Raw genomic sequence first — 22,581 nt, 5'->3', positions numbered from 1 at the left:
ACAGGATATACAAGGATAAAAAATACCCAAATCTAGACGAGTTAAAAAATGCTATTTCTGCCGAATGCAATAGAATTTCAGTTTGCCAACTAGCGAATGTAAGAAGATAATTTTATGATCGCCTGGGTTATTGTCTAGCAATCGATGGAGGAATATTTGAAAATCTTCTTAAATCCTAAAGTTCTAACAATTTAATAGTACCTAAATTAATAAGTTATTGAATATTGTAATAATACTATAATTGACCTTGTAATTGATTACTGTATTTTACTTTAATTCATATTAATTTGTATTTATAAATACATCTTTAAGATTTCCGATGTAGGAATGAGTTTTCAATAATAATAAAGCACTAAATAGGTAAATTTCTGAAATGACAACTTCATTTGACAGTTATCTTTTACCTTGACTGGTGCTCATAAGTAAATACAGGGCCATAAGAAAGGAGAAATATTTAAAAAAAATCGGCGAAAACTCGTAAACGAGCTAATCAAAAATATCTAAAGTTATTCTTTTGAATGTGGGTTTTAGTGCTCTTCAATAAACCTAAATAGAATTATTCTCTAAAATAATTAGGGAAGCCAATAATTGACCCCATTAAAATTTACATGGGATTTCCTATGTCCCGTCCGACGATGCAACACCCGGTATAGCAAAGGTTGTATATTAATTATATAATATTATTTTATAATTAAAAGGAGTATCTAGTACTCTTGTTTATATATATATAGTATCTATATAGCAGCCTTGACCAAAAATCCCAAAGGCTAGGTCGCGACCACTTATTTGCAAATTGCAAAGCACCATTGCTGTTAAAAGGAATGAACAAGAAATAGTAAACTATGTAGAAATTAAACAGATTGTAGGAATTTTTCTATTGCAAATTTTACCGGGTCTGTCTTAAAATAGCATCAAAATATCTTAGTATTTCAAAGGGTTGTATTAATTTTTTGGAAAAGTGTATATGAAATTTTGTAAGCAATACCCTAACCTGGTGAGCAATATCCACAATCTTCTCCCTTCGCTCCCTTAAAGCCCGAGAGTCCGTGCGACCCCGGCACGCCATCGTCTCCAGGGAAACCGGGCAACCCTGGAGGCCCGGTCTGACCTCTAGGTCCCTTGATGGGTTGCCCTATACCAGGGAATCCCTTGGGTCCCCTGTCGCCTGGATCGCCGCGCTCTCCCGGCGTACCGTCCAAACCGCCGATTCCGGGGAAGCCCGGACTGCCTTGAGGTCCGATCACTGTTTCGCCGGCGTAGCCTTTCTCTCCCAGGGAGCCTATGGGACCTTGGAAGCCCGGAAGGCCGGATTTTCCCGGTTGGCCTGGTAGACCGTCGTCGCCGCTTTCTCCTTTGATAGAAATACCTGGAAAGTTTAGATGGAATTAATGAAAGTTCTAGGAAAATTGTTTAATGATTTATTCCAATCACACACACACATCTGTATGAAGCATCTTTAGTTTCATAAAAAAAAATTATGTGAAAACCGCATTTTTGTATCTGAACTAATAAACGAGAAACCCTGTAAAACACACGAAAATGGGACACCCTGTACAGGGTGACATAACTCATTCGCCTCGATTGATTATACCCTTATTATATGAAAACGGAAAGATGCAGAAACAAAATATTTTATGGATATATGTGGGAAGGCAATGTGCATAATTTAAAATTATTTTGAAATGTACAGGGTATGTCAGAACTAAGATCCACAACAAAGTTATATTTTTTCTTCTCCTTGGACACAAAATAAAACATTTAGGTATTATAAGGGTTAAATATGTTTACAAACTTTGGGTTTTCAGATATTTAAAGATACATATTTAAATATGCATGCTATACTAAAAAAGATTATCAACACCCTGTACATTGCTTTTCAAAATGAATTCTTCTGCTGACTTTTAAGCCAAAAAAATAAACTTTGCTGAAAATTTTGATTGTTTCGTTTAAAGTATACAGGGGTATCAAACATTGCTAGTCTATTTTAAATATTTATTTTACATAAAAACTTCGTTATTTCAAATACAGCACCCTGTATTTTTTAATACAAATCGAAGCAGATGTTCTTTCTAACTATATTAGTGCTTCTTATATCTATCCAACTGAGATTTTGAATAAAGAGCAATTTTTCATAAAAATGGCAACCAAGATGGCTAGTGTCGTCATGAAAAGTTTCTAGTGACAGTTAGTAGCTATTTTGAAAATCGAAATTAGTTTACGAACTTTATTTAAATTTATACCAGTTTACTTTTATTTAATTTACCTACAATAATTTAATATATATTATTTATGAAATATGTATTTATTATTCTATCAAAGAAAACGAAGAAGTAGATTTTGATTTATTTTACGATGACTTGTAGACATATATGGATTTTCTATAAAATAGCCAATTACGGCAAATTAATTTTCTTCACTTCTAACGACAGGTTTGTTTCTGCCTAATAGGATTTTTATAAACCACACTACCAGCTCTGCAAAATAGGACAAGTAGTTTTTCAAAGAAATGCTTATTAGGAAGATTGCTATTTGAATATCTTTGAGCATAAACCCTTCAGTTTTAAAAAACAATTTTCCTCACAAAATAAAATCACTAGTAACATATACATTCGTTCCGCCATGCCAGCAGATATTGCTTTATTTTTCTTGAGAAAATAATGAATACTGACTTATTAAATTATTGTAGGTAAATTTCAGTAAACTGTTATAAATCTAAATAATAATGTCCATAAACAAATGTCGATTTTGAAAAAATTTACTAACTGTCACTAAAAATTGCCATGGCGACACCAACCATCTTGATTGCCATTTTATTGAAAAATCGCTTTTTATTCAAAATCTGAGCTAGATAGGTATAAAAAACCCTAATATACTTTGAAAGAGCATTTGAATCTCCTTCGATTTATTTTAAAAAAATACAGGGTGTTGCATTTTAAATAATGTAGTTTTTATATAAAATAAATAGATCAGCAATTTTTGGTACCCCTGTATAAATTTAAATAATCAATAATATTTTTCAGTAAAGTTTATTTCTCTACTTACTACTCAACTCACCTTTTATTCCAGGAAAACCTGGTCGGCCTGGCGGTCCTGGGGGTCCCGGTATACCGATAGGTCCGGATACTCCCGGGAATCCTGGGATACCGGATACACCCGGAGGTCCAAGGTACCCCGCGGGACCCTGCCTTCCTTCCACGCCCAGTTTTCCCGGTTCGCCTAAGAGCGGATCGTATATGCCCACCGGGCCCTCTTTTCCTTGTACGCCAGGGCTACCGGGGTTTCCATCTTCTCCTTGCTCTCCTAATAAAAGAAAAATAATGAAGAAATAAAATAAAAAAATCTTTTATTTATAAAAATTTTATAAATTTTTATTTATAAAAATTTTATAAATAAAAGTTTTATAAATAAAATTTTTTAAAATTTGAAATTTAATAAAATTAAAATGCAAATAAAAGAAAAATTCAGAAAATCCAGAACTCATGTTTAGACATCATCTACGGCAGTCAAAAGATATAAATGTCATAGCTACATATGGAAAACAGACGTACTCTTCAGTCACTGTGTTTTTCGTGATTTGAAATTTGTAAGTGTACTCCGTACTTGTATGAGAAACTAACTTTCCGGACTGATATTCGTTATTATTTATTATAAAATAATAACGAATATATATTATAAATTTTAATGGGGTCATATTATATTCGTTAAATCTATATAAAGTTATTTAAGTAGTTTTTATGACTTATGACATCCCGTAATCCTGCTGTTAAAACATAACAATTGGTTTTTATATATAAAAACCAGCTGTTATGTTTTGACCGCAGGATTACGGGACGTCTTTTATAAAAAAACTTAAATCATTTTAATGACTTAAATCTTTTTCTATTTCAAAAAACTCTCACTTCAGCATTAGATAGTAGGAAGTGAGCTAGTTCAGCTAGTTCTATAATATAATAAGTAACTAAATTGCTACCTTTGAATCCATCTTCTCCAAGTCTTCCTTCGTATCCTGGAGCTCCTTTATCGCCCTTTTCTCCTGGAGGACCTGAGGGTCCCGGTCTGCCTTGTTTTCCAAAAGGTCCGTCGTCACCTCGTTCGCCTTTGTATCCTGCCGAACCTTTCCTACCAGGAATTCCCTAAAAATATGTCAATATTAAACTTACGTGCCAGTGCAATAATAGTAGTATCTTTAAGATATTTATTTATAGGATTTTAAATAAAATACGTCCACTGAAAAAAGGGTATTTTCAGACAAATAATATAAATAGACAAACATTGTTGTACAAAACAAAAGGACCCAAGATATACAAACCAGATGTGAGGAGAAAAATGCTATATTGCCACTTACCTAACAGTTTATTAACGAAGATTACATATACCTTATACTAACGGTTGGCAAAGGTTAGTCTTGGGTCGATATTTCCGTTTGTAAGAAAAGTACAATGCGTTTATAATGTACTGAACAAAGAGAGAACAGTAAACACGTTGCTAAACGTATGAAATAAACGGAGAAACTGTGCACATTGCTAAGAGACGTGGAAGGGGATAGCAGATTATTGTCGCTGACCGGTCGACCCAGTCAGTCAGGTCAGTCAGTACTTTACAGAGTAGAAAGTTCTAGGGAGAGGGTGTACATCATGCGTTCAGCTTCACGATTTCATTACGTCTCGTAATATTTTAATTGTTTATTTATTAACGAGTCGTTGTAATTTGCCCTATAGCTTGAAAATTTTTAAGTGCAAGTTAGAAACACTTGCATTTTTGGAAAAAATAAGTGAAATTGAGTTGGGTTAGACAGTAGTCGCGCTATTAGAACTCTGAATTCAAAAACTGATATCTCGAAATCATTTGAAATAATTGGTTGTAGTTTTTTCAAAAACTTTCTTAATATTTCTGCTATATTTTCCTCACAGACAGTATGTGAAAATCTTTATAAATAAAAAGCTACACGATTGCTGAAAATTGCTATGCACTAAAAGTAAATGGATGGGTTCTTTAAAATTTTTAAATGGAAAAGAACAACCTTATCGAATTTTTTGTTTAAATAAACATATCGTAAAAGATCCGATCTTCAAAATAGAGAAAAAAGTTTCAACATCTGAAGTGGTTCTTAAGTTCTTAGGTTATGGCGTGTTATGTGTTAAAAAGTTGAGTTTTTAAATTATCGCGATTACTGATGTTTTCTCCTTAAAAAAAATGGACACTCTAATGATGTCTTTATAATTCCACTTCAGATGCTCAGAAACATATCTAATGATTTTATCAAGTTATCTTTTCGAAACAAATCTTTTAAAAATAAGCGATTTGCGATCTTGATTTTACTTTACTTGATAGAGAAAGGCGTACCGGCAAAGCCGCAACAGTACACCGTCGCATTTCTCTTACTCCAACTTAATAAGATTCCTATGCGATTTACTTCCACATATTATGTAAATATCAACCCAAAAGTAACAGTTGCCAGCACGGTATGATTGTTATACAAGGTGGTCCGAACTGTATTCCGGAAATTTTGGCAGCGTATTCTGCAGATAAAAATAAGTAATAAAGTTCGTATAAATATATTTTCTAAAAAGCTTAGTTTTGGAGCTGACTTTAAAAAATCATATACGTCAGTTTTCGACATTCGGAATATTATTTAAATAAAGCATTTGATTATTTATTTTAAGACTTGAGACTTCTTGCTTTGTTTGCGTTTGTTTGATGTTGTTTTGATGCATTATGATAGATTTTTGCAACGTTTCAAGCAATAATTACCTGTCGTCCTTTATCACCTCGACCCCCTGGATAACCACGTGGTCCTTCTTCACCTTCCTGTCCCTTTTCTCCCGGCAGTCCCCTCATCAGCATCAAATCCGGATGGTTTTCGAAAAACCCCGACCTAGCCTCTCCCCTAGGTCCTTTCTTTCCTTGCTCTCCTTCATCGCCTTGCTGTCCTTTGTCGCCCCATCTGGAATCACCGTTATCACCTGGTGGTCCCAAAACGCCTTGTTCTCCAGTCAATCCCTAAAATAGTCAAATTGACGGATTTGTAATGGGTAATTTCGAGAAATTTGTATTTGGTGTTACGTTTATAGATCATACATACTTTGAGGATGGTGCTACACCATTAAGTTTGTAAGTATATTTGATATCAATTAAACCTTTAGTTACGTAATCAAAGGCGCGATTTTAAAAATTCATTGTTGGCAACCATGGAAATATTCGGCGCCAGGCCGACTAACTGGAATTTAAATTTCCCGCTGGGGATTCAAGTGGTAGCTCTGCTGTAAAAAATGTCAAGTTGTCACATTTATTTATTTATTTCCTGACACTGACATTCGTTTTGACACTTTAGTCTTGTATTACGAGTTTTTAGTGTAAATAAATAGTGTTGTGATACTTTAAGCTTAAAAATGTTTACTAGCAGACCTTGCAATCGAATGAATATTTAAAATTAAATTATTTTTGTTGTCAATCGAACCTTCGGTGCTTTCCATAAAATCAATAAAATGAAAAATATACGAAATAATATACATTAATTGATTTCTTTCGAAAATCGACATCTATGAAACTATGAACCCTTCCTGGACACAAACAGTACATTTGAGACAGAAAATTGTAGAGAGAAACAGACCCTATAACATAGGATATAACATTTTACTGAAAAGTGCTTCCCATATAATCAATAATATGAAAAATATAGGAAATAATATACATGTACTGATTTCTTTCGAAAATCGACATCTATGAAACTATGAACCCTTCCTGGACACAAACGGTACATTGTGAGACAGAAAATTGTAGAGAGAAACAGGCCCTATAACATAGGATACAACATTTTCATAAACAGTCCTTCTCATAAAATCAATAAAATGAAAAATATAGGAAATAATATACATGTACTGATTTCTTTCGAAAATCGACATCTATGAAACCCTTCCTGGACACAAACGGTACATTGTGAGACAGGAAATTGTAGAGAGAAACAAGCCCTTTAACATAGGATTCAACATTTTAATCAACAGTGCTATCCATAAAATCAATAAAATGAAAAATTTACGAAATAATATACATGTACTGATTTCTTTCGAAAATCGACATCTATGAAACTATGAACCCTTCCTGGACACAAACGGTATATTGTGAGACAGAAAATTGTAGAGAGAAATAGGCCCTATAACATAGGATACAACATTTTCATGAACAGGCCTTTCCATAAAATCAATAAAATGAAAAATTTACGAAATAATATACATGTACTGATTTCTTTCGAAAATCGACATCTATGAAACTATGAACCCTTCCTGGACACAAACAGTACATTTGAGACAGAAAATTGTAGAGAGAAACAGGCCCTATAACATAGGATATAACATTTTACTGAACACCATATAATCAATAATATGAAAAATATAACATATAGGATACAACATTTTAATGAACAGTGCTTCCCATATAATCAATAAAATGAAAAATTTACGAAATAATATACATGTACTGATTTCTTTCGAAAATCGACATCTATGAAACTATGAACCCTTCCTGGACACAAACGGTACATTGTGAGACAGGAAATTGTAGAGAGAAACAAGCCTTTTAACATAGGATACAACATTTTAATGAACAGTGCTATCCATAAAATCAATAAAATGAAAAATTTACGAAATAATATACATGTACTAATTTCTTTCGAAAATCGACATCTATGAAACTATGAACCCTTCCTGGATGCAAACGGTACATTCTGAGACACAAAATTGTAGAGAGAAACAGGCTCTATAACATAGGATACAACATTTTAATGAACAGTGCTTCCCATATAATCAATAAAATGAAAGATATACGAAATAATATACATGTACTGATTTCTTTCGAAAATCGACATCTATGAAAATATGAACCCTTCCTGGACACAAACGGTACATTGTGGTACGACTAATCTGTATTGAAACTAGAAAAAACAATTTGATCGGTTTTTATTTTTTTTTGTTTTAAAGAAAATACGACGTTTTTTTCGAAAAATATGCATTTTTAGTCATGCCTATGGCCCTAAATGGTACAAAAAGCTTTGTACATTCTGCATGTGCCAAAAAATTATTGATATAGAGTGTATCTAAAAGCAGATAACTAACACAAGTTTAAAAAACTTCAAAATCTGAATAATTTTATAAAATAAGTAGGTAAATTATAATAAAATTTAAGTTTATTTAATATTAAATATATTTTTTGAACACCCTGTATACTTCGGTTAAAATTTCTGTACAGCTAGTTTAAGATACACGCTATATCAATGTATTGTGGGCCAATGCAAAATGTACAATGCCTTTTGTATCATTTAATTGCATTACAATCATTTAGGACCAAATGTATGACTATTGTTTACAGTCCCGCAATTTTGCGGATCCGCGGGATTGACTGCTTTAATCCCGCGGGTTTGCGGGATTGAGATGTTGGTGCAAGATTGCATTCCCTACTTGCACTCTTTTTGCATCTGAGTGTATTTTGTTTCGTAACATACTATCAGTGACAAACTACTTACCGAATTACCGGGTTCTCCTCTGGGTCCAGCAGGTCCTGCATAACCCCTCAATCCATCGGAACCCTGTTGACCATCGAATCCTTCCTCGCCACGATCACCTTTTGTTCCCACCGAATTTATACCACCCTCGCCCGGTTCACCTCGTGGACCTGGTGGTCCTAGAGGACCGACCAAGCCTCTGGATCCCGGATACCCATGGGTACCTAAAATCAATTATTTTTTTAAATGATGCTGACCATACGTCTTCTAAAAATGATCCAGTTAGGTTTCTTATTAGGTATTTATAATTCAAGCCAAGTAAAATATGAGGGCAATAATAAAGCATATTTTAGATATACAGGGTAGTCCGAACTGTATTCCGGAAACTTTGAAACTTTGGCAGCATATTCTGCAGATAAATCTGTATAAATGTATGTCATAAAATGCTTAGTTTCGAAGATACAAGGTGTAGAAGTTTCAATTTTATTTCGATTTTCTCCAAACAATTTCTGAAGTAACGTCAATATTTAGATGAAAATTGGTGTCTGGGATTGTTTTGACATGAGAAATTTGATATTGATGTCAATTTGACTCCTGTTTGTAGGGGGCGTCACCTACATATATATTTTAACTGTTTTGAACAGTAATAACTTTTTTCCGTACCTGTATAAAACTACTCGGTGAAAAAATATACATTTCCGTGATTTTTTACGTAAAAAATGTCTCTTGGTAAAAATCGCTACAAGCAGCCGTTCTCAAGATATTTAGAATGGGGTTGGTCAATACATGTTGTTATTAACAAAAAATAAACATGTCGAGCAGATAGTTATTTGACTGAAATGATAAAAATTTGATAACTTTTTATTTTTTTAAATTAATGATGAGAAGAATTGTGATAAAACAGTTTCTGTTGAACTTTTGGCACAAAAACATTACAAATTTATGATTCAAGTCTAATAAGTCTAATAACTATTTAGTCAACATGTTTAATTTATGTCATTGACGACAGGTATTGATAATTTCGATTCCAAATATGTCGAGAACCATTACTCGTATGGATTTTTACCAAGAAACATTTTTTACGTAAATAACGTGGTAAATGTATATTTTATTCTGTAGTTTAATACAGGTACAGTCGAAAAGTTATTACCCTTCAAACCAGTTAAAAAATATGTAGGTGGCGCCCTCTACAAGTAGGAGTCATATTGACATCAAAATCAAATTTCTCATGTCAAAAAACTCCCAGACACCAATTTTCATCTAACATATTGACGTTACTTGATATTGACTACACAAATTATTTGGAAAAAATCGTAATAAAAATGAAATTTCAACCTGTACCCTGTATCTTTGAAAATTTAGGACATATATTTATACGAACATTTTTACTTATTTTTATCTGCAGAATATGCTGCCGAATTTTCTGGAGTACAGTTCGGACCACCCTGTATATCGACAAAAAAAATATTGAAAATTGTGCATTTTCTTTTTATATTTTAGAAAACTTTTTAGAACTGTCTGTAAACCGCAAATTTCCCCACGATAATATTTCTTAATCTCTGATATTACCATGGTTACGGAACTAAAAGGGACGCAAATACAGAAAGATTCCGGTGGTCCTCAACTTTTTTAAAAGATATTTTTTTTTAAATTTCCAAGTTTTAATAACTCAGTGATTTTGGATTTGTGGTTTGGAATCCAATGGTTTTCAAAATTTAATAGGAAAATGTTTTTATAAATTTTCTTAAACTTGAATAACTCTGTTATTAAGACTTATTTGAAAAATGGTAAAGGGAAGATATGTCTCTTTTATTGAGATCTACCACACCTGAATATTTGCATTTGTTTAAGACCTTGTATAATAAGGTTGTACCGTTTGAAATAGCGAAGGAAGTCACTGTATCTAGTTTTGTTTCACCCTATGTATAGCAAGAAATATAGACTTACTGATTAGTTTTAAGGTTTTAGATTTTAACGGAGCTATAGCTTCGTTAAATATTTCTACAGAAATATACTTCTGTAGAAAAATGTAGTAAAATAATCATATGTATATGTGTAGATTGTAGATTATGACATTAAAATATTTTCCTAGATGGACTTATTATGGCTTCAAGTCAAATTAACAGAAAATAAAAGAGACTTTCCACTTAGTTCAGTCATTGGGGATTTTTGCTTGGAAAAAAGTCCGGAAGTTTTGCAACTTTGCAGGTTTATAGGTTTTGGGGTCCCTAACTAAAATCCATAAAATGCACATTTCCAGACTTGCCGCTGGCGCCGCCATCTTGCCAAGATGGCGCCCAAAATCGGTATTTTGTGAATATCTCAAAAATTATGCGTTTTTCGCGAAAATTTGAGGAGAGCAAAATTAAAGAGAATAAAATTTCCTATAAAAAAGGTTACACGAAAATTTTCGCTAAACTCAACCGTTTAGGCACAAAATTCCCTGGAAATTTTACAATTTTGCGTAAAATATGATGTATTATGTATAGTCGATTTTCCGAAATCAAATGTCGATTAGGGTTCACTAAAACTAGTTTTAGTTTAGTTTCTTTAATTTTGTCATAAAACAGTGGCGTATCATTAATTCGCTCATTAATTTATAAATAATTAATTTTAATTATTGAAAATGTGTACTTGTTTCCACACTACACAAGAGGCAAGTATATGGCGCGTTTATTTTAACGTGGTCTCCCCGGAGGCCTACTCCACTAGATAAATTAAAAACTTTAACTTATCTACACAAGCCTGACGGATCTGGCTCATTGATGTCAGAGTCGATCGTGTCTGCTGTGTTGCGCTCATCAGGGTGGTCTCTCAGTACGTCCAACTCTTCATCTTCAGCCGCCAGAGGGATATCTACAGGCAAGTCCAACTCCTCTTCATCGGATTCGTCGAGTGACACTTCAGTGACGTTGTCACAGGATTTCCCATTGCAGTATGCACAAATCATGGAACATTTTAATACTGCTTTTCTGCATCCGCAGGCTTTGCCATAGTTGTTGGTTTTGCATTTACAGGATAAAAACGCCAACAGGGATTTTGGAGCTGGATCTTTCAACGTTGTGACTGGAGTAATGCTTGTTTTTGTTTTCTTCCAACCCCATTCTTCGGCATCTTTGGTACCTACAATCAGACCAATGCTGAACCTGGTGGTAAGTTCGCAATGAATGCTGTCCAGCACGACAATTAATTATTCATAAATTAATGAGCGAATTAATGATACGCCACTGTTTCATGACAAAATTGATGAAACTAAACTAAAACTAGTTTTAGTGAACCCTAATCGACATTTGATTTCGGAAAATCGACTATACATAATATATCATATTTTACGCAAAATTGTAAAATTTCCAGGGAATTTTGTGCCTAAACGGTTGACTTTAGCGAAAATTTTCATAAAACCTTTTTTATAGTAAATTTTATTCTCTTTAATTTTGCTATCTTCAAATTTTCGCGAAAAATGCATAGTTTCCGAGATGTTCACAAAATACCGATTTTGGGCGCTATCTTGGCAAGATGGCGGGGCCGGCGACAAGTCTGGAAATGTGCATTTTATGGATTTTAATTAGGGACCCCAAAACCTATAAACCTGCAAAGTTTCAAAACTTCCAGACTTTTTTTCAAGCAGGCCTCTTTTTTGATCCCCAATGACTGAACTAACTGTATTAATGCAAATTTACAGTTTGTACTTGAAACACTTACCATCGGGTCCTTGCACACCATCTGTTCCATTGCACCCATCTAAGCCTGAAGGTCCTTGTGGACCCAATTCACCAGGCGATCCCTAAAGCAGTCAAATAATTTGTTAATCACCCAAAGTAAATTCTGAAATATTTAGGAATACTTACAGAATTTCCAGGTAATCCAAATGGTCCCCTTTCACCAGCATCGCCCTAAAATATAATATTTTAAATTTATATTATTTAAACCAAACCTAACCTATTAAACATTTGATTATTTCCTATTTCGACTTTAGTTTTACAATAATTCCGAATACTCTTAATTATTTTTGCGAAAAAAGTCATAATCGTGTTTCTGGGGGGGATCGAAATATAAATATTTATACTTATTGAACTCACCCTGTATATACAGGGTCCAGCAATAGTGACTATAATAAAAACTTAAGAATTTTGTTTAAGTGCAAACCTGAAGTATGTATTAGGATGTATTTCAGGGCAATATCTTAACTTCTACAGGGTGGTCCAAAAAAGTGTGAGTGCATCCGTAATTTTTTTTTACAATTTTTAATCCTATGATACTATTAAATATGTTTTTTTTATAAGAGATAAGAGATATTAACGAAGAATTAAAAAAATTTCAGCCCTGTATAAAAAAAAATATTAAAAATACAAAAAATATGGCCCTGTAGAAGTTAATATTTTTTCCTGAAATGCAACCTAATATTATTATTATAAAAATTTTAAGTTTTTATTATAACAGATGCCCGACGCACTGCATGTACAGGGTGAGTCTTAAATAAGTGCAAATATTTTTAGTATAATAGTAGGTAGTATATTTCGATCCCAGAAACACGATTATGTGTTTTTCTGATAATTTAAATATTTTATTTGATAAAACCAAATTTTTTTTTCAAAAATCATGAGAAGTTGATTGTTTGAGACAGACAAAGGCAATGTTAGTAATTTTAGAAAGACCAACTTTCAAAAGAAATTTTATTTAATAAAAAATATTATGAGGGACTTTCTACTTCAACTTACCTACAGAAGTGTAATAAATTGGTCAAAACATTAGAAGAAAAAAGAAACTTTCAGAAGAAATGACTGAAACATTAACTATTAATGGTCAACTCTACTCTCAACCTACTATACTTACAAGAAGATGAAAAACTTTTTGAATATACTTTTAAGTACGACTGTTGTTACTCACCCTAGCTCCTCTATCTCCAATCACTCCATATCCTCCATCGGATCCTTTTTCTCCTTTCGGTCCTCTTATGCCTGGGTATCCTGTATCACCGGGCCCTCCTTGTGTCCCGGGCACTCCAGAGTAACCCTGTGTTCCCGCTCTGCCTTTGATGCCAGTACAATTGCACTTAACGGGGAAAGCGCAACCTGAACATTTACCCTGGAACAGAAAAATATAGTTATATTAGCATTGGGATAACTGATAGTGTGTGCATTTATTTCTTTAATCTATATTAAAAATGTGTAGTGTTACATTGCTTATAAGTAACGTCATTGTAAACATTATTAGATTATATTTTTTCTTAATTTTAACTAGTAGTTAATATAAGTTGTAGTATAATAAGCTAGAGTAGTTGAACAAAGTTTGAAGAGGTAAGATTTAGCCAACGGTATAGCAAACAGTTTAAATGAAATAAAGGAACCTAGTTATTGTGTTAAAAATATTTTTTAATGTGATTTACCTCGGAGGCTCTCGTCAAAAGCATTTTTAGGAAAATTTGAATTTAAATCAAATGCTAAATTTGTAAATAGCCCTACTTATTTTATTAAATGAAATGAAAGAAGTGCCGTACTCTGCCTGGAATTCACAAGTAAAAGAGCACGGCAGAGAAAACCTTGATCACTATTCCAAAAAATCCAAGTAAGCCAGCTATGGTGTTTTGAACTTTAATAAAAAAAAATAATAATAAGAAGAAGAAAACTGCCCTCATGCCAAGGTATATAGTTTAATCTATTATATACTAATATATAAAATCCTTAAGTGACTGACATACTGATTAATCACGATCCTGCTCAAACCACTCAACGTAAGAAGCTCAATTTTAGCATACAGGTTGATTCTAGGGTGTAGAGATTCGATAAGGAGGTATTTTCTGAAATTCCAGTTCCAAGAGGGTGAAACCACCCCTCAAATATTACAATATTTTTTATTTAAAAGACAGTCAAGTTTCCGAAAAAACGCTTAAACACGTATATTTTATTTTGTTTTTTTATATATGTTAAGATTTTTTAAAAATGTATACAGGGTGTTTCGAAGAATCTGATCATTGATTAATCACGATCCTGCTTAAAGCGCTTGACGTAAAAAGCTGATTTTTGGAAAACAGATTGACTTTAGGGTTTAGAGGTTCTATAAGAAGGGATTTTTCGAAACTCGAATTCTAAGGGGGTGACTATCCCTCAAATATTAAAATATTTTTTTATTTAAAAACCGGTGAGTTTTTCAGAAAAACTCTTAAACACGTATATTTTATTTTGTTGTTTTACATATTTTAAGATTTTTTATAAATTTATACAGGGTGTTTCATAAAATATGATCATTGAGTAATCACGATTCTGCTTAAACTGCTTGACGTTTAAAGTTGATTTGCGTTTTCACCCCTCAAATATTACAATATTTGTTATTTAAAAAACGGTTAGTCTTTCGGGAAAACGCTTGAACAAGCATAATTTATTTGTTTTTTTTTACACATTTTGAAATTTTTTAAAAAATCATACAGGGTGTTCCAAAAAGTTCGATAATTTTTTAACCACGATTCTGCTTAAACTGCTTGACGTAAAAAGCTTATTTTTGGCAAACGGATTTTTAGAAAGTCAAATACCAACGAGACGACCTCAAATATTACCAAGTTATATAATAATATCGCCATATTGTTTTTTCTCATGCTGACATAAATGTGAGAAAATTTTATCAAGTTTGTATGTTAATGGCAATTCTTGCCTTGCTTTATCATCATCATTACAAATGATTAATTCGACGCGAACGAAGTCGTTGGTACACGCTAGTACATTATAAAATGACACATTTATTTCGTTCAAAACTGAAGAGTTTTGGTTAGTTTAGCAGGTCCCCACCCGCGGGTACTAAAGTCTCTGGTTTCGAGGCTCAAAGCTAAAGTTGAAGGTTTGATGCAATTCTTCTGTTGATTTCTGGTAGCAGAGATCCCGAGCTGTGCATTCATTGTCCCAAATATATGTATTTTTCTACTATTTCCACTTTTGTGTTATTTATTAGAATGTTGTTTCTGTCTACTAGTTCGTTGTACATTGTTTTAGTTATTGTTAAATTCTTTTTGAGACCTACTTTACTGCTGGCTGTATTTAGATCCTTAATTTGTGTTTGTAGTTCTTCAGGACTATTGGCTATTAGGACCATGCCATCAGCGAATCTTAGATGGTTAAGATATTCTCCATCTACTTTATATTATTCTTTATTGGTCTCCATATTATTCTTTGTTGGTCCAGTCTAGTTGACGGAAGATTTCTTCTACTGTTGCGGTAAACAGCTTTGGGGATATTGCGTCTCCCCGTCAGTTGGAAACCCCGGGGCTGTTTTATATATCATACTCTTGCTTTGGTTTCTTTGTATATATTGGCGAGAGTTTCTATGTAAGGCCTGTCAATACCTTGATTCGCTAGGGCTTCTATTACTGGCTTAGGAGATATCCTGTCGAAAGCCATCTCAAAGTCTCTAAGTGGAAGGTCGTATTCTTTTGTTCGGCTGATAGTTTCTCTTAGCGTATGTATGTGATCAATCATGCTTGTAGATATATTCCCGATATATACAGGTATATTCCTGGTATTATACCGGGTATTTACAATACGGTCGTCGGGAACTCATTTTATAAAATTAGTGTGTTCATCTAAATGTATGTACAGGTATATACCCAGATTTTATTTATCTACTCTTTGGAAACCCCGGGGTTGTTTTATTGCTTATTGCTTATTGCTTATGACCGTAATTTTAAGACCGAAATGCTCCTCTGTTCAATAGAAAATCATCTTATTCTGCCGTACCACTTGTTCATTTATTATTTATTAAAGAAATTAAAAAATTAACTGTCCTTGTACCTGTCCCTATACTTTTTTGGTAATATGAAATTTTATTAACTCTCAGATTCGATTGGATTTATTAGGCCGGCTAAAGATGTTTTATGATCAAGTTGCATTACGTTTTTCTTAATCGAGATAATAAATTTAGCGATTCGAATACTCTGACCTCCTTACCATATTTGGTCAACGGCTTTTCAGACACGTAATGTTTGTCTGCATTCTCATATGTATGCTCTCTCGCACTTGCAGCTTGGACTTGAAAGCGTTTTTATGTTAAATAAGCATTATTTAATTTACTCTTACTTTCTGTATGATCTTATTTTGGTGTTATTATCAGAGTTATTTTGTTTTAAACATTTTGTTTAAAAACAAGTGTTTTAAAGGGGTTTAAAACACCAGTAGATGTAGAATGTAGAATGAGTAAGAGGGGGGGTTAATCACTGCGACCTTAAAGATCTATTGTGCCCCCTTCCTTGAGTCATCACACAGTCTATAACCCATCATACCCCTGTTATAGAGGAGACAGGGTATTTTCCATCCTCCTCTGACAGCAGTTCTTCCTCCGAGGGTACACACCCTTCCACGGTTGGAGTTTGGCCCTCCTTGTCGCCCTTCACAGTCGAGGAGCTTGCCTCCGGCTGAGGAACCCGTGAGGTGGAGGCTGGAGGATCTGTCTCCATTTTCTCCACCTCTTTAACTTGGTCTCTCCTTAGACCTGATACCGCCGGAGTTGTTCCGTATCTATAATAGAGGATATGTCCCTCTTTCTCTATTGCCTCCTTGGATTTGATGTCAATTCCTATTATGAGGACCTAACCATGACCCTCTTCCCTCGAGTTAATGACTCGCCAACTCGATGTCCTTACATTGAAGTTCTGACCCTGGATAAGGCTCAGCAGGTAGGTGGTGTCTTTCCTCTTGCTCCTCGGCAGAAAAACCGTGATGGCCGCCCCTTTAGGGATATTTTCACACCATGAGATACTTGTTTTAAACTCATCTTAGTTATTTCTTTAAAACTGTTTAAAACATGTCTAAAACTCTAGATTTAACATGTTTGGTGTGCAGAAGTATTTATTAAAAACTCTTTCTTACAACTATTTTAAAAACTCTATAAGACATATGAAATAAAAAAACAAAGTAATCACCTTAACCTAATATTGTCTAATATAAAAATTGATTGGACTTTGATTGGACTCATTATAATAGCCAAATTAGCTAGTGGAGTAATGGTAAAGTAATATATGAAACTTAAGAAAATATATATTAAGTTGCGGAGGTTTTGCTATTTATTCTTTTCGAGAGATGAGTCTTTGACTTTACAATCTTGGACTCTACGACGACAATATGACAATTATGACATACGTATACCCTAGAAGTTACGCAACTGTTCCGACAAGCGTGTTTTGATTGTGATAGCTTTGGTTTCTACCTTTTTGTTTGTTTTCTTTCATGTTTCTCTGTTTTAGGATTTTTTTAATAGGAATTTGACTGTTTCGAATGTCTTTATTTTAAAATTGAATGTCTCACACCAAATTTTCTGTTGGCTGCTGTAATGAAGTCTGATCTGAATTTCAGGATTGTCTAACATAAAGGTTATGATGCTTCCAAAACCAAAGCAGGGACAGGGATATGACTATTTGGGCCGAAAACTAAATACTCCGAACCAATGGGTATCTACCCCAACATGCTTCGGGCAGAAATCTACGCTGTCGGAAGATGTGTACAATTTATCTTAGATAGGGACTATCGAAAACAGGAAATAGCCATCTTATCTAATACTCAAGCAGCTTTAAAAGCGATCAACTCAGTAACCATCAATTCGAAGTTGGTCAAAGAATGACTAAAGAAGTCGAACGAATTACACAAAATAAAGTTCTATTCTGGGAGCTCGCTCACCAAGGGATAGAAGGCAATGAAAAAGCAAACGACCTAGCTAGAAATGGAGCGAACACTCCACTAACTGAAGCAGAACAGTTCTGCTTCCCAAGTGCTAACCAATTAAAAGCGAAACTGAAGAATTTGGAAGACTTCATCCGCAACCTGGAATGGGAATCTTGCAACGGTCTAAGACACTCGAAGAAGTTTCTGAGGGCTTACGACCAAGCAAAATAAAAGATCTTCCTGGATTTAAGAACAATCTTCGGATTGTCACGGGGTTTTTAACAGGACACTGTCTCCTCAATGAACACCTCAGTAGATTGATACTAAGAAGAAACGGAGAATGCAGATTCTGTGGGGAAAATGGGAAAACACCAGAACACCTCATCACTGAGTGCGCCAAGACGACAACCATTCGTGCCATGAACTTTGGTACGCCTGATATTGGAGATGGAGAACTACCCTCTGTAAAACCGTCCCAGATACTGGCTTTTGTCAAAGCTCTGGGACTGTATGATGAGTTATAACTCAAGAAAGTGGGACACAATAGATCTGTAAGGTCGCAGTGATTAACCCCCTTCCCACTCATTCTAAATTCTAAATCATGTGTGGTTGTGTGGTCCAAACACCACAAGAAATTCACGGGTGAATCCTCGGCTCTAGTATCTAAGCTCATCAGTAGTTTTAGGATTCAGTTTAGTTCAGCTGATAACGGTCAGTGATACTTCTGAAGTCCGAAACTGTTTTAGTTTTAATAAAGAATATATTTGCTGAAAAGTATTTGTTTGAGGATTGTTGGATACGTTTAGAATCAAAACTTCGGAAACATTTTATAAACAAGCTACATCTGTATAGCTTCTTATTCTATGTAGATGCCATGACCCATTTTCGTACAATGTAATGCCTACTCCTAAAAATAATAGAAAAACTCTTAAATTGATCAATATTTATTAATATTCGTAAGGAAATCCGGGAAACGGTCGAAATGCAGAATGAGGTTAAGTCTGCTGTTTCGAAATCATTATCGATCTTGTTGTAGTAGTAATATCAGCAAAAATACATAAAGGAAATCGTAAGTTTTTAACTAGTTTATGCCCAGCGAGCAGCGGCTATAAAAATTCCGTTTGCAATCGTTATTTTTAGAGAACAGTAAAGTTTTCGTTCCGAATTTAATACAAATACACAATAAACTATTTTCGTAAAATTACCCGTACGCATTATGTGTTAAAATAAAAACAGTTCTAGGTTAAGTGCCGTGAAAATTAAGAGATAGAATTTCAAAAGGAATCTCAGATCCAACTTATAATAGATTTTTTTTTTTAACTTTAACGGCTTTTCCTCGGTTATGTAGAATCCTAAGAATTTATATCTAGTGGTCAAGTGGTTCTAGAGCTTTAAAGATTAAGGCAGGACTATAATACTATGGGCAAGTGGTTCTAGAGCTTTAAAGATTAAGGAATGACTATAATACTATCCATGCGTATTCATGCATGGTGAATGGAATCAAGATCATACATAGGTCCCTATCTTTGACAGTTCTGTTTGACGTTTCCATTGAAACATTTGAATTTGATTTGAAATTTTCTGGATTTGTGTGTTTTTACCATAGGTCTTTACTGAGTTTATTTTATGATATTTATTATTTATTCTACAATTGGTTTTGTTTAGAGGTAGTAAATCTAGAAGGAAATTGTGCGAGAACTTAAATTAACAGTTACGCTATTGCGATTTATCGAAAAAGACTAAAATAGTTGGATGCACAGCGTACTGATAATCGTCGGTCGGTCAAAAATCGAAGAAAATCATGAAATAACTTTTCACTAGTAAGTGACTATACAATATACATACGTGTAGTAAACCGATCATTTATGAAATCAACTTAGAATTACATAACTAATTATATAAGTTACGGGGTGTTTTTCAAAAATATGCATTTTTAACAAATCGCTGTAACTTTTTTGCTATGGAAAATTTTGTATTTTTATGAAAACATTTCCAAGGCAGCTTTTACGTAGAATTTAATGGTTTAAGTATAATTTTTTTTAAATTAATAATTTAAGAATTATCAACAGAAAATTTGATTTTTTATATGGGACACCCTGTATATTTTTAATATATTGAAAAGAATTTAAAATTACCTTTCCGAAAATATAACACACTTGGTATTTTGCTCGATTCCTCTTCGAGATATAGAGTATATAAAAATTCGCCCGCTTTAATAAGTCAGCTTTGAACGGCACCGGGCGGCTGTAATGCAAAAAAATTCTAACTGTGAGCATCAATTAAAGCGAAAATAATATTTGCTATGAGAGATGCAGAATTTTATAACAATTTAAAATATATTTAACCAACACATTTAAACTATATCTATAAATATATAATAAATAGTAAACCAAGACATGAGATTTTGCTACTAGGTGTTCGACATATCGACAGTCTTCTGTTACGGAAGGACGGGGCAGTTTTTAAACATTTCTCGCGGAATTCATTAACTCATAACTCATAACTGCTAAGTATTTCTAATTCTTGTCGAGATTATACGGAAGAATAAGGAACCTTTATTCTTCCGCAAATATATCCATAGGATTATATCATGGGCACTAAATCAGGCGGCCTCGACGCCCAACGGCTGGAATCTTGGTTAGCTATTCAATTATTCTTGAAATTGGCTGCAAAAATTTGCTCATAACTTCAGCGTTCAGAGGCGGTGCTTCGTCTTGCTGGAAAAATATGTTTTCGAGATCCTTTAAGGGCATATTATCATCAATAAGGGGTCTACTAGTTAAAAGTGGCGAACTTTTAAAAATTCTGTATTTCGAAGGGGATTATAACAAAATATCAAGTGTGCTATATTTTTGTAAAGGTAATTTTAAATTCTTTTCAGTTAATTAAAAATATGGACGGTGTCCCAAATAAAAAATCAATTTTTCTGTTGATAACTCTTAAATTATTAATTTTAAAAAAATTATACTTAAACCATTAAATTCTACGTAAAAAGTTGCTTTGGAAATGTTTTCATAGAAATACAAAATTTTCCATAGCAAAAAAGTTACAGCGATTTGTTAAAAATGCACATTTTTGAAAAACACCCCGTATCTCCGAAACGGTAACAGATATTGATGTGCGGTTTTCACCATCATGTTTCTGATGAAAATTGAGCTCCAGACACCGATATTAGTTTTCTTCTATCTCCTATAGAAAAGGTTGTTTCCATTTAAAAGCGTCGAATTTGACCCACCCTGTACATGGCCGTACCACTGCAGTTGTTTTTCTTGTATATCTTGTACAATGTTACCCTCAACCTTCATTTTTTCACGTATTCTCTCGTTCCTAATTCTGTCTAAACGGGGGATTCGGGCTGATCTTCGCCAGAAGTACATTTCGGTCGACAGCAACTGCTTTTTATGTTTTTCGCTTAACTGCCATACTCCATACTTCAGAGCCATTAACATTACGCTTTTCAGAATTGCGTTATAGATAAGTTTTTTTCTGTGATCGGAGATGTCCCTAGACCAAAGCACCGAGTTTAGTGTTCCTATCACCTTTCTGCCTTTACCAATCCGTTCTTCGATTTTATTTTCGCATCTCCTTTTGCTTGCGATTTTTACCCCTAAATACATATATTCTTCGCAAGCTTCAATTTTTACATTGCTATTTAATAAGAGGTCTTCCAACTCGCCACCAACACACATGTATCTTGTCTTCTTCTTGTTTAGCTCCAGTCCCTATTTCTCGTATTCTTCTATCAGTTTTCTGGTCATATATTCTAGGTCCTCTTTGTCTTGGGCCATTACTATCTGGTCATCGGCGAAATGCAGAGTATACAGAGAAAGGTTGTCATTAATAGGTATTCCATCTGAGAACACTTCTTGCGCCAGTATTTAAGAGCTTCTTATAGGTAAATTTTAAATAAAGTTGGAGACAGACAACAACCCTGTTTTAGACCTTTTGATATTGAAAATAATTCAGATAGAGTTGGGCCTATTTTAGTTCTTCCGTAACAATTATAGCAGCAAAGTTGCTGAACCGCTTTTAATAGTGTTATATTTATTGTATTTGATTTATTGAACTTTCCATAGTAGTAGAACTATGGAAAGTAGTAGAACTTCCCATAGTAAATTATTATATACTTATCTATTTCTATTAGAATTATATATTTTAATAACTACTAATATTTATTGACGTAAACTAAAACAGGAAATTATTGAGCCTACCCTACATTTTTACACGTTTTGAATAAAGTTCAATGGCACTGATAAAGCCGAATTTAAGTTGGTCATATTAGGTCCCCTTCGTACCCGACCTAAGGTTTTTGATATGCTCTTTCCTTTATCTTTTTATTCAAAGTACTAGAAGTACTTTTATAGATTACAGGCACCTACTGTCTTTAAATGTCTACTTAATATCTGCCTCTCAATCTTGTGAAAACAGTCAGAAAAGACGACAGTTTCT

The 22,581-nt window shown here is 33.7% G+C and overlaps 1 protein-coding gene across 1 annotated transcript in view; it reads right to left on the bottom strand.

Annotated features, from left to right (window-relative positions):
• LOC115880659 (collagen alpha-5(IV) chain) overlaps positions 1–22,581 on the bottom strand; it is a 233,206-nt gene that overhangs the window by 28,718 nt on the left and 181,907 nt on the right. The window contains exons 2-9 of the mRNA XM_030897939.1: positions 13,382–13,579; positions 12,343–12,387; positions 12,197–12,278; positions 8,516–8,718; positions 5,752–6,000; positions 3,971–4,133; positions 3,055–3,300; positions 992–1,366 (exon numbers count right to left, since the gene is read on the bottom strand). Coding sequence (XP_030753799.1) covers positions 992–1,366; positions 3,055–3,300; positions 3,971–4,133; positions 5,752–6,000; positions 8,516–8,718; positions 12,197–12,278; positions 12,343–12,387; positions 13,382–13,579 — 1,561 coding nt within the window. The remainder of the gene's footprint in view (positions 1–991; positions 1,367–3,054; positions 3,301–3,970; positions 4,134–5,751; positions 6,001–8,515; positions 8,719–12,196; positions 12,279–12,342; positions 12,388–13,381; positions 13,580–22,581) is intronic.

The sequence above is a fragment of the Sitophilus oryzae genome, unplaced genomic scaffold (genome assembly GCF_002938485.1).
Source record: "Sitophilus oryzae breed Bouriz unplaced genomic scaffold, Soryzae_2.0 scaffold_1640_pilon_pilon, whole genome shotgun sequence".
NCBI classification, from domain to species: domain Eukaryota; kingdom Metazoa; phylum Arthropoda; class Insecta; order Coleoptera; family Curculionidae; genus Sitophilus; species Sitophilus oryzae.
This window is presented reverse-complemented; position numbering and strand designations above follow the sequence as displayed.